We start from the raw sequence: 13,768 nt of genomic DNA on the forward strand, positions 1-13,768 counted from the left end.
TCACTTGTTTCTTTAGCCAATCCATGGCTACATCTTTAGATACCTTAGCAGCAGTGGCTAATTTTTGTATTACTCCTATACCTTTCCAATATCTTCCTTGACTATAGTAAATTGTATCCATTATTAATTAATATTGATGATTCTTTTAATACAAAGGCCAATACAATCGCATCATCATTTTTTGCATAAAAAATTCCCTCTGTAGTAGCAGTATTGGGTATAAATCTGGCTCCAGTGGAAGTGAGCCAGAACCCCCATCATCTATACTACTGTAGTGGCCTTCATCCAGAAACTGGGAGGAACCAGATCCAGCTCCAGCTCCCTGATGATGGAGACGATATGATTGTTTGCCTTGGCAGACTCCTTCAATTGCCGGATGGGAGTGAGACATATACCCAGGAAAATGAACGTCCTTGCAGACAGCCTTTCTTGCCAGGGGAGAATAGTGGCAACAGAATGGACCTTACATCCCCAGATCTTTGCTTGGACGTGTTGTCTTATTAATGTAGAGCTCTACAAGTACAGGACTTTCTGTTTTAATTTTGTCTTACATTAGACATTTCTTTTCCAAAACCAAAAGCGATGAAATTACATCTAAAGTGCTTATTATTTGGTTATTAAGGTAGCTACAGTTATGGAATTTGTTTTGCTGAATCCGGAATTGACTAGATTAAACCAGAAGTGCTTATGATTGAAGGTAGCTTGAGGCATAGGAGTATATTGTATTGCATTTGATCACATAAGTTCTCAAGGATGAACATTGATAGATATTGGTGAGGAGAGCTGTCACCTTATCTGGTACAGTTAAAATAGTGCATGATCTGTGTTTCTGGTGGAAAAGGTTTGGGACATTCATGAAAAGGCTGGGATTGGGCTTGTTTCTGTTTTAGCTCACCTGTTGTTGCTGCAAATCCTCCATTTTCGCTGTCAGCATCCATAAGCCTTTTACATATTTGACTTCTTCCTTGAAGTGGATTAATGGATTAAGCTAAACATTTGTGTGGATGTTTTTTACTACAAGGTGTTTCAAGTTTGTTCAAGGTATCCAGATAGGAATTTAAATATGGACACCAGGTTGCCATCTTTGATTAAAGACAAGAAATTTTGAATTCTTCTTCTCAAAGGGCCAGAGGGCATATGAATCAGTGTAGCATATTATTATCCTAATAATTAAATTTAACACAGAAAACATGTGTTATGGACAATAGTTTAATAAAAAACATAAATCAAAGCCGACAAATATGACGAGATTGATAAACATTCCAAGCATAGGAATACATCCTGTGACATGACATAAATGAATTAAGCACATCACTTAACACACCCACAAAGTCAGTGAAAAGTAAATCAAACAAAGTTCATAGGACCTGTCAATCAAGGCAAGAGGTTAGAAAAACTGCAGCTATTACGAATCAGAACAAATAGGAAAGGGAGAATATTAGGTGGCTGTTTCAAATGACATGGTCAGGATGCACCAGATTCAAGCATTAGTTTCCTGAGAACTGGAAGACACAATTTGACAAAATGCTCGTTAGAAATTAATCCCAAGGACATGAAACGTGTGGAGCAGGTTTCAAGGTGCCAGTGTTTACTGTGAGTGTGGAAGATGGTGGTATATTCATATGTTAGATACTGAAAAATAACACTACAATGTTACTGGGCCTGATAACTTCAGGTGCGTAGAAACTGAATTCCCCTTGACTATAGTTTCTCCAACATTCTGTAGTGATGAAAGTAGTCCGTTTTGGTGGGCATGGCTTAATTTTTTACATTCAGTGGAAAATGAATGCAAAAACATGTGACCAGTGCAGCTCCTCAGAATGCATGAATTTCAACGAACACAACGAAAATTTAATAATTCAAATATATACTCAACAACGAAAGTTCCTGTGACACCAATATTTCAATATTCAAACAAGTAAAGTTTGGTTTTTAATATTGTAGTACATGTATGGAATCAAATCACAAGAACGCAACTGCTACAGAAAAGCATGCATTCCATGCAAAAGTTGACTTTTATGCAAGCCCCATGCATTTCACTACCCAAGAAGGGGTATTAAAACATGTGCGTTAATGGGATTCCATATGCATTGATTAGCATCGTGCTGACAACAACCACTCAGAAAAACAACAAAATTACGAAATTATTCAACATTACGAAATGCCACGCCTGTCCGAAAATGAGCATCTGCAGCCATTGGTATGCTTGAAGCAGGATCGAGTCAACGTGATGTTGCAAGAGAATTTAACGTCCACAGAAACACCATTTGGTGTTTATGGCAACGTTGGCAACAGACGAATGCAGTCAGAGACCATCCTTGGAATTGGAGGCCACGTGTAACCAGTAATCGACAAAACAACTGGATTCGTACAACACACCTAAGAAATCGATTCCAGCCAGCAACAGTGACTGCAAGAAGCATCCCTGGCCTTCCATGAATATCTTTACAAACCGTACGTTGTCGCCTCAGATGTGCAGGGATTGTCGCCAGAAGACCCGCCAGACGTCCCATTTTTACAGGAAATCACCGTCAAGCACGTCTACAGTTGTACAGACAGCGTCTACGCTGGATGGCCATGCAGTGGGGACAAGTTCTATTCACTGACGAGTCTCGTTTTCACCTCAGCCAAAGCGATAGACAGCTTCCAGTGTACCGACATGGAGGTGAACGTTACGTCAATCATTGTGTCATGGAAGAAGATCGGTTCAGGTTTAGCAGCGGTATGGTATGTGGTGGGATTACAGCAAGACAGAGGACCCGTTTGATAGTGATAGAGAGAGGGAATCTCAATGGACAGTGCTACCGTGACGAGATCATCGGCTGTTTTTGCGTCGTCATGGCCCAGGCATTACCTTTCAACATGACAATGCCAGGCCTCATATTGCTCGACTTGTTCAGGACGCTCTTCAACAAAACATGGTGAATGTCATCCCCTGGCGGGCTCGCTCCCCTGATCTCTCACCAATCGAGCACATGTAGGATAAGATGGATCGGCGCCTTCAACATCAACCACGTGTTCCACAGACACTCCAGGAACTTCAAAACTTGCTCCACCAGTTATGGACAGATATCCCATAGGACTTTGTGCGACGCCTGGTCCATTCCATGAGACGAAGATGTGTTGCTTGCGTCACAACCAGAGGTGGACACACACCCTATTGATTTGTAAATTGACATTTTGGCATGTTCATGTTTTTTTATGAAATCACGCATTTTCTGAAGTCAGTATGGCAAATTAAACCATTTGAACACTTACAGGAGTCTTTTATCTGTTGCAAACCAAAATTGTTTCAGATTTGGTAAAAAACATAACTTTGCATTAAATCTTATTCAATGTCACAGGAACTTTCGTTTTCAGTATAGCTGCCTGTGATCATATTGTCATATTGGTATAGACAAAAAATGATGAGTCATCCATTATAAACATCTTCTCCTCAGACACCACTTGACCAATAAAGGTGAAATGTCACATGCCTAATCCCACCAAATGTGTACAAGTGTAGTTACATAGTGGGGTTGGTCTTTTTTGCATTATTTTTACTTTTAACTTGATTTTATCTTTGCACTTGACCATACTGAAAGCTGAAACTTCTTCATTCAAGTGTTGTTTGTAGTTGGGCTCAACACATGTGTTCCAGGTTTTTTTATAAAATTATTTCAAATTTTGACCTTTATTTCATTTTTGCACATCTCCACATCTTCACCGAAACCACGTAATCATCTTCTCATGCTTGTTCCCATGAACAAGCATATGGTATTTTGTAAGTGGTATATGTGTACAGTAAACTGTGGTTATAACAAACACAACAGGACCACTAATTTTGGTTCGTAATAGCCATAGTTTGTTATAAGCATCTATAGAGCATATATACAACAAATGTCCAAGACTTAGAAATAAGTATATTATAACGGTCAGTTCATTATAAACATAGTTTACTGTAGTTATTGGGGCTCAAAACATGTTTTGTGTTTTTGCAGTATTTCAAATGTTGGCCTCTGCACTTTGACTAAATTTTACCCCTTAAATGCTGAGTATCAGGCAGGGTAACAAGAAGTACATCAAGAAGTCTTTTATCAACTTTTCGTATGGCACAGACAGGGAATAAACCACTGAATTCCTGCTCTTCGGGCAGACACTCAATACACTAGAGGTGGTATATTCTCCTTAGAAGGTGTATGAGGCTAATTAAGAGAGTTGAATTTAACTGGTGTGTATTGCAACAATGTTACACAATGTGCATTCAACAGAAAACTTTTATTAGTTACATTTATGGAACCATTATTTGGCTTGATGTTCTGTGAGTTTTGATTAATGAGATACATGGATTCTTATCTGTTTCAGCAATGTCTCTGTCGAGATCCTGATGACAGGCCAACTTGCTCTGACCTGTTGAAACATGAAATGTTTGTAAAAGAAGGCTTCTCCTCCAAATTCAGCCATGATCTGAAGCAGAAGATCCATCGTGAATATCACGACAATCCCCTGCTGAAAAACCAGAGCACATGGGAGAGCACTATCACAGAGAATATTGATACTACTGGTCGAAATACCAAGAAAAAGAAGAGAAATGAAAATCGGTCCGAGAATAAAGAGCGAGAAACAAAAGCTATAAAGGTAATCTAGTTGGTCCTGTGTATCCACTCTGTCTTCTTGTAAATTACTTGCACACTCTTTCTTTAAAAGAACCCCTGTGCATTTACATTTCAGGAAAATGAAACAATATGCTTTGGAAAATATGTTCAATACCCTTGATCCCCAAAACAGAAAATTCAAGATTCAAACAATACTATCCCAGCGCACACTATGCATTTCTTCCCCCTTCTTTCAATCCTGGTGTGGAAATGTCTCAGAAAAGAGTTTCCAGCTTCAAAAACAGTTACACCCAACTACATCCCATTCATCACCATGGTCACCGCACACAAACAAAGCAATATGCACCATTGCATTCACATGCAAAAGGACCCTAACGGAATGATCACCTGGTGTATCAGGCTTACCCATTCTCTTTCTCATCCCCACAGTGTGGGGACGCCTTTGAGTTTACAGAGAATATATATATATTTTTTCTGCAATCTTCCTCTGACAACTGCAACATATTAAGACAGTATAATGGACTGAGAGAGTCTACACGTACCTACCCTTCGATTCGACATCACCAGTCGGATCAACATCTAATGAAGATTGTTAGGTAGATCGATGTCATCAGGATTCAGATCAATGGCATCACCCTTCAGATCGATGTCAGTCATTTGAATCCAATCGACATTCAGGTCAACCTTTGGATTGACATCAACCGGTAGAACTCATTCGATGTTGGAATCAACACTCGGATCAAGCTCCACTGGCAGAACCTATTTGACATTTGGATCTATATCCATTGGTTGACTCAGTTTGACATTCGGATCCACAACAGTCAGTCGAACCTATTTCAACACTCTGATCAACACCAGTTAGTTGAAACTATTCAACATTCAGATCGACATCATTCAGTCAAAGCTATTCAACACTCGGATCAACACCAGTCAGTCGAACCTATTCGACATTCAGATCGACATCCATCAGTAGAAGCTTATCGACATTCAGACTACCTTTGTGGTCTAGTGGTAGAGCATCCACCTGGGCCCGGGATCATGAAACTAACTTTTTCACACATTTAATTTCACTTTGGATATTAATCAATGTTCAATATGATATCATAAGTAGATATAGGCCACAACATGTATGAACCTTTAATAATATCCTGTTTGTTTGAACAATGTTTACATATGAAATTGATCAGTTTATAGTGTCGTATACGATATTTCTTTATTTTGGACAAGTGATACTAGATGAAATGTAAATGCAACTGCAACATGTATGTATTTCTAGGGAGTGTAATAGTCATAGTCATAGTAAAAAGTTCATATAAACAGTGTCCACGAATAGCTGTATAACATAACTGAAAATATAACTTAAAGAAAATTGATATTATTTTTCGTTAAAATATATGCACACATTTCTAGAAGAATTGTCCTTGTCTTGGAATTTTTTTTATGCCGTTTGATATACAAAACAGTGATATCTAACGATTCGCCAGGTGCGCGCTAGTCACAAACGACTTATGAATTATTTCTCTAGTTTTGCATTATATAATCAATGGGGTTCATCCTTTATCAAATATTGTGACCACAATTAAGATATTAAACTGTTTACTATATTTCTACAAGAATTGTTAAAAGTTTTAAAATATAACCCGTGCCATGTACCCCGTTGGTGGACGATTATCCTTATACGATTATCCTGTTAATTCTATACCAAGAGAGCTTTCTTCGCATCTTTTATGGTATAATTTTGAGACAACATGATGAGAAATAATTACATAATAATGAACAAATACATGTCAAATATTGAATAATAATTTTGTTTGGTTTGAAATAATTTTTTGAGTACTTGATTACGTAAAATTGATGCCAAACAGGTGCGTGTCTTGTCCAATTAAGATACACTGTACATTATCGAATTGTTTATCTATTCAAGACATTATTTACATGGTAAACTTTTATGTTGTGTCGAAAGAGCGTCAAATTCCGTTTTAAACACATGGACTTTTTCCATATCATGAACGAAAATTAGGGGAGATATATATCAATCAAAATACCAGTGTCGTCTTTCTCCGACTTTATCAAAGACAAACAAGCAGCCATGACGTCAAATAGAAGTGTGTCATTTTCTTAGTAATTATTACATTTGATGATACTGCTAGTGATCTAATTAGATAGGTGCAACATTAGTCAAATTACACTTGCACAATCAGGAGAATGTTGGAATCTAAGGACTAATTTATGGTTTACATAGGGCCATCCATTTCGCTATCACTCATTTTTTATGAAGTGTAATTTCATCATTTCTGATGGGTTTTTTATGCCTAAACGTATACAGTTTCAATATTGATATTTGTATCGGAATAGTTTGGTTCCTCGTGAACAAAACACCACGAAAATACACTGTCCTTACCCACAGTTAATTCTCACCAAGTGACCCTAGTTACAATAAACTAGTGCTAAGCATAGCGGAGTTATGCCCCCTTTCCTTTGAACGAGTGTAACCTCTCTGTCGCCTTTTGACTTCATAGCGGTAAATCAGTTTTCGTCATTTACGGCAGGCTATTTTTTGCAATGAATTTATGTCGTTATATAAACTCATATAACTCCATTTGATATATATTTATGTCGTTCAAATGTTATGCAGTATTTTGTTCGCTCACAGTTTCGGTAAAGCTGCTAAATAATTTTTTTTGTCGCACAGTACTTTTATTGGTGTACACTAAAAAGCGGAGAAATTTCCTGTTTTTCGACGCAGAATAAATTCCCAGACAAAACTTAGCAGTGTCTTTTTTTCAAACCGGTTTAATATTTACAGTTAAATTTACACCATCAGATAGGAAATTTAATATTCTACATCACTGCGTAATTTTATAGCCAGAGGTAGATCCAGTGCCGAGTGAGCGCAATTCTCGCACAACCTTCTCTTTTCCGATCTTAGGAAAATGTGCGCCAGAAAAATAACCTCGACATCCAATGATTACGGTAGTGCGATATTACGTGCGCGTATCCCTATGACGACGGTCTTAGACTTAAACTTAGCTAAGATTTTGCTGAGACCGTTTCACGATCCAGTCTTAGACCGAATCTTAGCTAAGCAAAATCTTAAAAACTTAAGACAAAATTTGTGCTTAGCAAAATTTGAGCTAAGAGCACTTTCATGATCCCGGGCCCTGGAGAGCGGAAGGTCCGGGGTTTGACCCCAACGTTATACCAAAAGGCGTTAAAAAGATGGTACTTGTTGTTACCCTGCCTGGTGCTTTGCATTAAGGGGCCACAACAAGGACTTGTTGTCTAGGAGTCATACTATACTATACTGTGTGTCTGAGTGGGTTATTTATGTTAATCTGCTGCATGGCATCTCAGTGGGCTAGCACTATAAATCGGCATCAGTCCGGACCCCCCCCCCCCCACACACACACACATGTTGCTATATAAGTGTAATAATGCCTGACGTTTAACACCCCATTTTACCTCACCTAATCGACATTCGGAACAACATCCATGGGTATAACCTCCTTGATATGTTGATATGAAGAAATGTCAAAGATTCTCGAAAAACATTAACTCTGCATCATGGTAGACCATATTAACTTGTGAGTAAGTGTATTTTTGGTTTCCTATCTCTTTCTTACTTTTTTGTTCTTTCATTCCTTTCTTGTTACAGAATATACCATGTACACAACATACTCTCATACATTAAGTTTACATGCAAAATTATGACAATGCAAGATCAGATAATGGTTGACAATATAATAATAATCAGCACAAACTGCCAAGGCCTGAAAAACAACAAAAAATGAAAGATGTTTTTCAAAATTTGAAAAAGCAAAAAGCAAATATATATTGCCTGCAGGACACCCATTTCACTTAGAACATAGAAAAAAAAATTAAACAAGAATAGGCATCAAAACATTGTATATTTGGTTGTTATAAAAGTAATGCCCAAGGGGTAGCTATCATGTTTGAAGAAAACTTTAAATTTAAAATATTAAAAGAAGTTCATGATAATGAAGTTGGTAATTTTCTTGCTCTTAAAGTGCAATTAAGAGAAAAAACATTTACTTTAATAAACCTGTAAGGTCCAAATACCCACACACCAGCATTCTTAAAAAAAGTAACAGCTATTGTCAATGAGTTTGAGTCAGATCACTGCTCCATCTGTGGAGATTGGAATTTTATCCAAAACCCAGACATTGATTTGTAAAACAATAAAAATGTAAACAACCCAAAAGCCAGAGAAAAAATATTAGATTGAATAGATGAACAATCTTTTTTTTGCCCTTGGAGAGATATGAACCCAGACGAGAGACGATATAGGTGGAGACAAACCAAACCCATAAAACAAGCCAGATTAGATTACTTCTTTTTGTCAAGAGACCTTGAAAAATCAGTAGATAAAGTTGGTGTAGACCTTGCTTATAGATCAGATCACTCTATACACTGGATCTCGTTAAAACTTAATAGTATCAAGGCTATTAGAAATTTAATCTGCTGAGCGACAAAACTTTTGTTGAAAAAACTAAAGAAGTGATTAAAAATACAATATAACAATATGAAACAGGTGTCGATGAACAAGGTAATGACAGATTTAATATAGACCAACTTTTTTTACTAAGGGAGGTGTGAGTGTTGGGTGAGTTGTTTATTTTTTAATTATTATTTTTTAAAATAATTTTTGTTTTGATTATTTGGGGGTTATATTCGGTTAATATAGGTATTTGCCTAGGGCTTTAAAGTTGGATTTGTTATTTTGTGGGTTTAAGAGTGAGTAAACTCGGAGTTTAGTGTGTTTTGGAGTGTTGTTCTGTGAGTCTTGTAGTGTGGGCAGTGGATGAGTGCATGTTCTGTGGTTTCTTTTTAAGTGCAGTGTGGGCATGTGCCTGTTGCGTGTATTTTTAGTGTTTGAAGGTGGCTGTTTAGTTTGGTGCGAGCTGTTTGTAATTTAGTTATGGCACTGTTGTTGTTGTTGTTGTTGCATGATGTGTTTAAGAGGTCGCCTTCTGCCTAAGCAATTTCGGCTGACCTGTCCCTCTTTGGGACTCCTGTGTGTGAGTAGGGTGCACATATCTATTGTGAGTTTGGTGTTCACATAATTTCTGTTTTTGTATTGATATGATTTCTATTTTCTTATATTGATATGATTTCATTTTTATCCTTGGCTGCTCTGTTTATATACGTTCGAGTAGCTGTCCATCTCTCAGAAATAGAGTTAGTTTGGCCTTCGCTATTGCATCTCTTGGCTTTAGGAGATCAGATAGCGGATCTAACTGCAATTCTTGTTTTAACCGAGCCCGAGCTGGGGCATGTTCTTGACATTCAAGTAACACGTGAGCAATGGTTTCAGCCTGATTGCAAGATGAACAAACCTTGTCATAGTGCTTTTTGTGACCGAGTCTGAGGTGTGAGATGGCAATTTCAATTTTCCTTTCATTTGAGTATGAGTTTGGCTTTTGTTGGACCTTGGGTTGAATTTTGTATAGCCATCTGCCGATCTTACTTGCGTAAGTTATGGCACTGACTGACTGAGGTTGAGGATTTTACGTGCGCTTTCCGACTGCAAGTGTATGTCGCACACGGGCCCGCCAGGCCATTTAATGTATTTCCCAAAAAATATGAAGGAAGGGATTTGTGCAACCCAGGAGGGGGGTTTAGGGGTTGCTTATATAGGAGGTTTAAAATTTGGAGATTTGGAATGAATGCCAAGGTGGGGGGGGGAGGAGACTAAGGGAGGTGTGAGTGTTGGGTGAGTTGTTTGGTTTATTTTTTAATTATTTTTTTTTTTATAATTTGTTTTGTTTTGATTATTTGGGGGTTATATTGGGTGAATAAGATCTGTTTTAATTAGGTATTTGCCTTGGGCTTTAAAGTTGGATGTGTTATTTTGTGGGTTTAAGATTTTTTCTAGAGTTAACTCAGAATTTAAGTTTAGTGTGTTTAGGAGTGTTGTTCTGTGTGTCTTGTAGAGTGGGCAGTGGATGAGTGCATGTTCTGTGGTTTCTTTTTGTGTGTAGTGTGGGCATGTGCCTGTTGCATTTTTTTTTAGTGTTTGAAGGTGGCTGTTTAGTTTGGTGCAAGCTGTTTGTAATTATACCAAGTTTCCGTCCGTCCGTCTGTCTGTCCGTCCGAAAACTTTGTCCTCGCGATTTCTCTTAAACTATTCAGTGGATTCATCTCAAACTTAGTACATATAATCTGTGTCATATGAACGGGTGCAGTCAAAAGAAAAATATTGTTTTTATTAATTTTCAATTTTTTTATGAATTTTTCAAACCCTAACGTCCGTCTGAAGACTTTGTCCGCACGATTTCTCTTAAACTATTCAGTGGATTCATCTCAAACTTAGTACATATAATCTGTGTCATATGAAGGGGTGCAGTCAAAAGAAAAATATTGTTTTTATTAATTTTCCATTTTTTAATGAATTTTTCAAACCCTAATGTCCGTCCGAAAACTTTGTCCGCGCGATTTCTCTTAAACTATTCAGTGGATTCATCTCAAACTTAGTACATATAATCTATGTCATATGAAGGGGTGCAGTCAAAAGAAAAAAAATGTTTTTATTAATTTTCCATTTTTTTATGAATTTTTCAAACCCTAAACCTATCCTAGCAATTTAATTTGTAACTACTGACACACTAGGCGGGTCGGGGGTATTAGTGAGCCACGCTCACTTTTGCACTTGTTTAGTTATGGCCCTGTCGATCTTTTTGGATGGGTGAAGAAGAGTTTTTGTATTTTGTTTGCCATTTTTTTTAGATTTTTTGTTTTGTTATGCTTTCAATTTTAAGTTTTAGTGAAAGTTTAGCTGCTTGGTCGGCATGTTCATTACCATAAATTCCTACATGTGCGGGTATCCAAATGAATTCTATCTGTTTGCCTGCTTTAGTTAGTTCATTAGAGCTTTTTAGTATTTGATTTATTAGTTTGGGGCGTTTTTTTGTGTTTTTGGTTTTTAGGGCCTGGAGTCCACTGTGGGAGTCTGTGGAGATGAAGATGTTTTGATGGGTTTTTATTTGTGGGTTTTGAAGGGCTGTTGCAATGCCCAGGAGTTTGGCCGTAAAGATTGATTGATTATTGGGGAGTCAGTAAGATTTTCTTTGTTTTAGAGGTTGAGAGATGTCAACGTGTGCTTTGAGGACAGATCAGAGGATCTGTCTGTGTAAATGTGGCACCAATCTGGCCATTTCTCGTGGATGTATGCTAATGAATTGTTTTTAGCGATGCTTGGATCCGTTTGTTTGTTTAGCGTGGAGGCAAGTGTGGTGTCTATTTTAGGGGTTTGGAGTTTTGTTGTGTAAATGTTGGAAGGTTTGGTGTTTTGTCTTAAATTATTTGGTTTGTGTTCGTTTAGGTAGATTGTTATTCTTTGTGATATGGGGGTTAGTAGTGCGTTTTTGGGGGGCCAGGGCTTGGTTTCTTGGGCTTATGAAGAATGTTTTGGACGAGAGGGTTTGATTTGGCGGCCGTCCAGAAGTTCAGAGATAATTGTTCCCTGCGTAATTCTAATGGGATTTCTCCTGTTAGAGCCTGCAGTGAAGTGCTAGAAGTGCCTTGTTGGGTGCGGGTGATTATTTTTAGGGCTTGGTACTGGTTTGAGTTTAATTTATTGTTTAGTGAATTGTTTAGGTTGTTGTAAATGGCGCTACCGTAGTCTAGTTTAGATCGGATAAGAGCTATGTATAGTGAAAGTAGGGTGTTTTTTTTATGCTCCCCCAGTTGGATCCAGTGAGGCATCAGAGTGTGTTTAGGCCATTACTGCATTTGGTTACGAGGTTTTTTATGTGAGCATCCCAAGTGAGATGCTCATCGAAGATTAGTCATAGGAATTTAGTTTGTTTTTGGAATTCGATGATATTATTGTTAAGTTGTAGTTTTTGAGAGGCAGGTTGCATATTTTTATGTTTAAACACTACACCTGTTGTTTTTTCGGAGTTTAGTGAGAAGCCCCGTTTGTCTGTCCATTGGTGGATTTTATTTAGTGATCTTAAGATTTTGTGCTAATTTAATGCTTTTTGTGCAGATCCAGAGGGCTCCGTCATCTGCAATTTGGATGTGTTTACTTTAGGGGATAGTCCTTCGAAAAGGTCGTTTATCATTATGGTGAAGAGAGTGGGGCTTAGGCTGCTGCCCTGGGGTGTGCGGTTTTCTAGGGGATACTGGTCCGATAGAGTTTGGTCTATACCCACAGTTATTTTGCAGTTAGTTGGGAAGTCTTGGATGTAGTTTATTATTTGTCCTTTGAGTCCTATTTTTTAAAGTTTTTGTATTATCCTGTTATGCCAAACCATATCAAAAGCTTTGGAGAAGTCTAAGAAGATACCTATTGTGTATTGTTTGTTTAGTTGTCCTTTTTTTATGTCCTGTTTTTATGTCCTGCTCTAGTCGGCTAGGTTATCTAGATTAGATTGGCCTGGAGTGAGGCCGCTTTGGTCTGGATTAATTATATTGTGTTGTTATAAGAAGTGTTCCGTAATTTTGACACAAAAAGCTGTATACAGGTCAATGACTTGGACCCAAGAAATGTAATAAGTCAGTGGCAAAAATCAATAAGTCACTTAAACAAAAGATGCCGGATGCAGTAAAATTTCGAAGTTAAATCAGTACCTTTAAAAAATCTGGCATAGCTTCCGCCCCCCTGGCTACCTCCCGGGTCTGGGAGCAATACTGCCATCAACTTCACCCCCCATCCCCCAGACACAAGGACAACTGTCACAAGCGTGCAATGTCTGACCTTTCCCAATGTTGAAATATTATTTTTTTTAAATAACCTTGTACTTACTTACCTTTTGTTGAAAAAAACATTGCAAACATAAGAGATTATTTCAACATAATATATATATCCAGGGTTATGGGTTTTCGGAAGAAACAATCATAGTTTTCTCGCTGATCACATGAACAACTGTAAGTGTACAACTTCTCATTCACTTATTCATAAAGGACAACTTTATCTTAGAATCAAGCCATCACCTGAGTATTTACAAATTTCTGTGTGACACCTATTGTTATAGTGCAAGTATTCATGATTGAAAACGTATGATGTCCGAAAACCTATGATCCGATGATAATAGTATTGTGTCATGAATAATGATAAAGGCATAAATGATGCTGAAAGTTCTGATCGAAAACAGGACAATCCGCGACGGTTGTCCGGAAACACGATATTTTCGGAGTATTTTTTTAAA

The 13,768-nt window shown here is 37.6% G+C and overlaps 1 protein-coding gene across 1 annotated transcript in view; it reads left to right on the forward strand.

Moving 5' to 3' along the window:
- The window catches only part of LOC124117405 (cyclin-dependent kinase-like 2), a 304,230-nt gene that overhangs the window by 142,171 nt on the left and 148,291 nt on the right, over positions 1-13,768 (forward strand). The window contains exon 7 of the mRNA XM_048402623.1: positions 4,345-4,617. Coding sequence (XP_048258580.1) covers positions 4,345-4,617 — 273 coding nt within the window. The remainder of the gene's footprint in view (positions 1-4,344; positions 4,618-13,768) is intronic.

Source organism: Haliotis rufescens, unplaced genomic scaffold, assembly GCF_023055435.1.
Source record: "Haliotis rufescens isolate VD_foot unplaced genomic scaffold, xgHalRufe1.0.p SCAF_28, whole genome shotgun sequence".
NCBI lineage: Eukaryota > Metazoa > Mollusca > Gastropoda > Lepetellida > Haliotidae > Haliotis > Haliotis rufescens.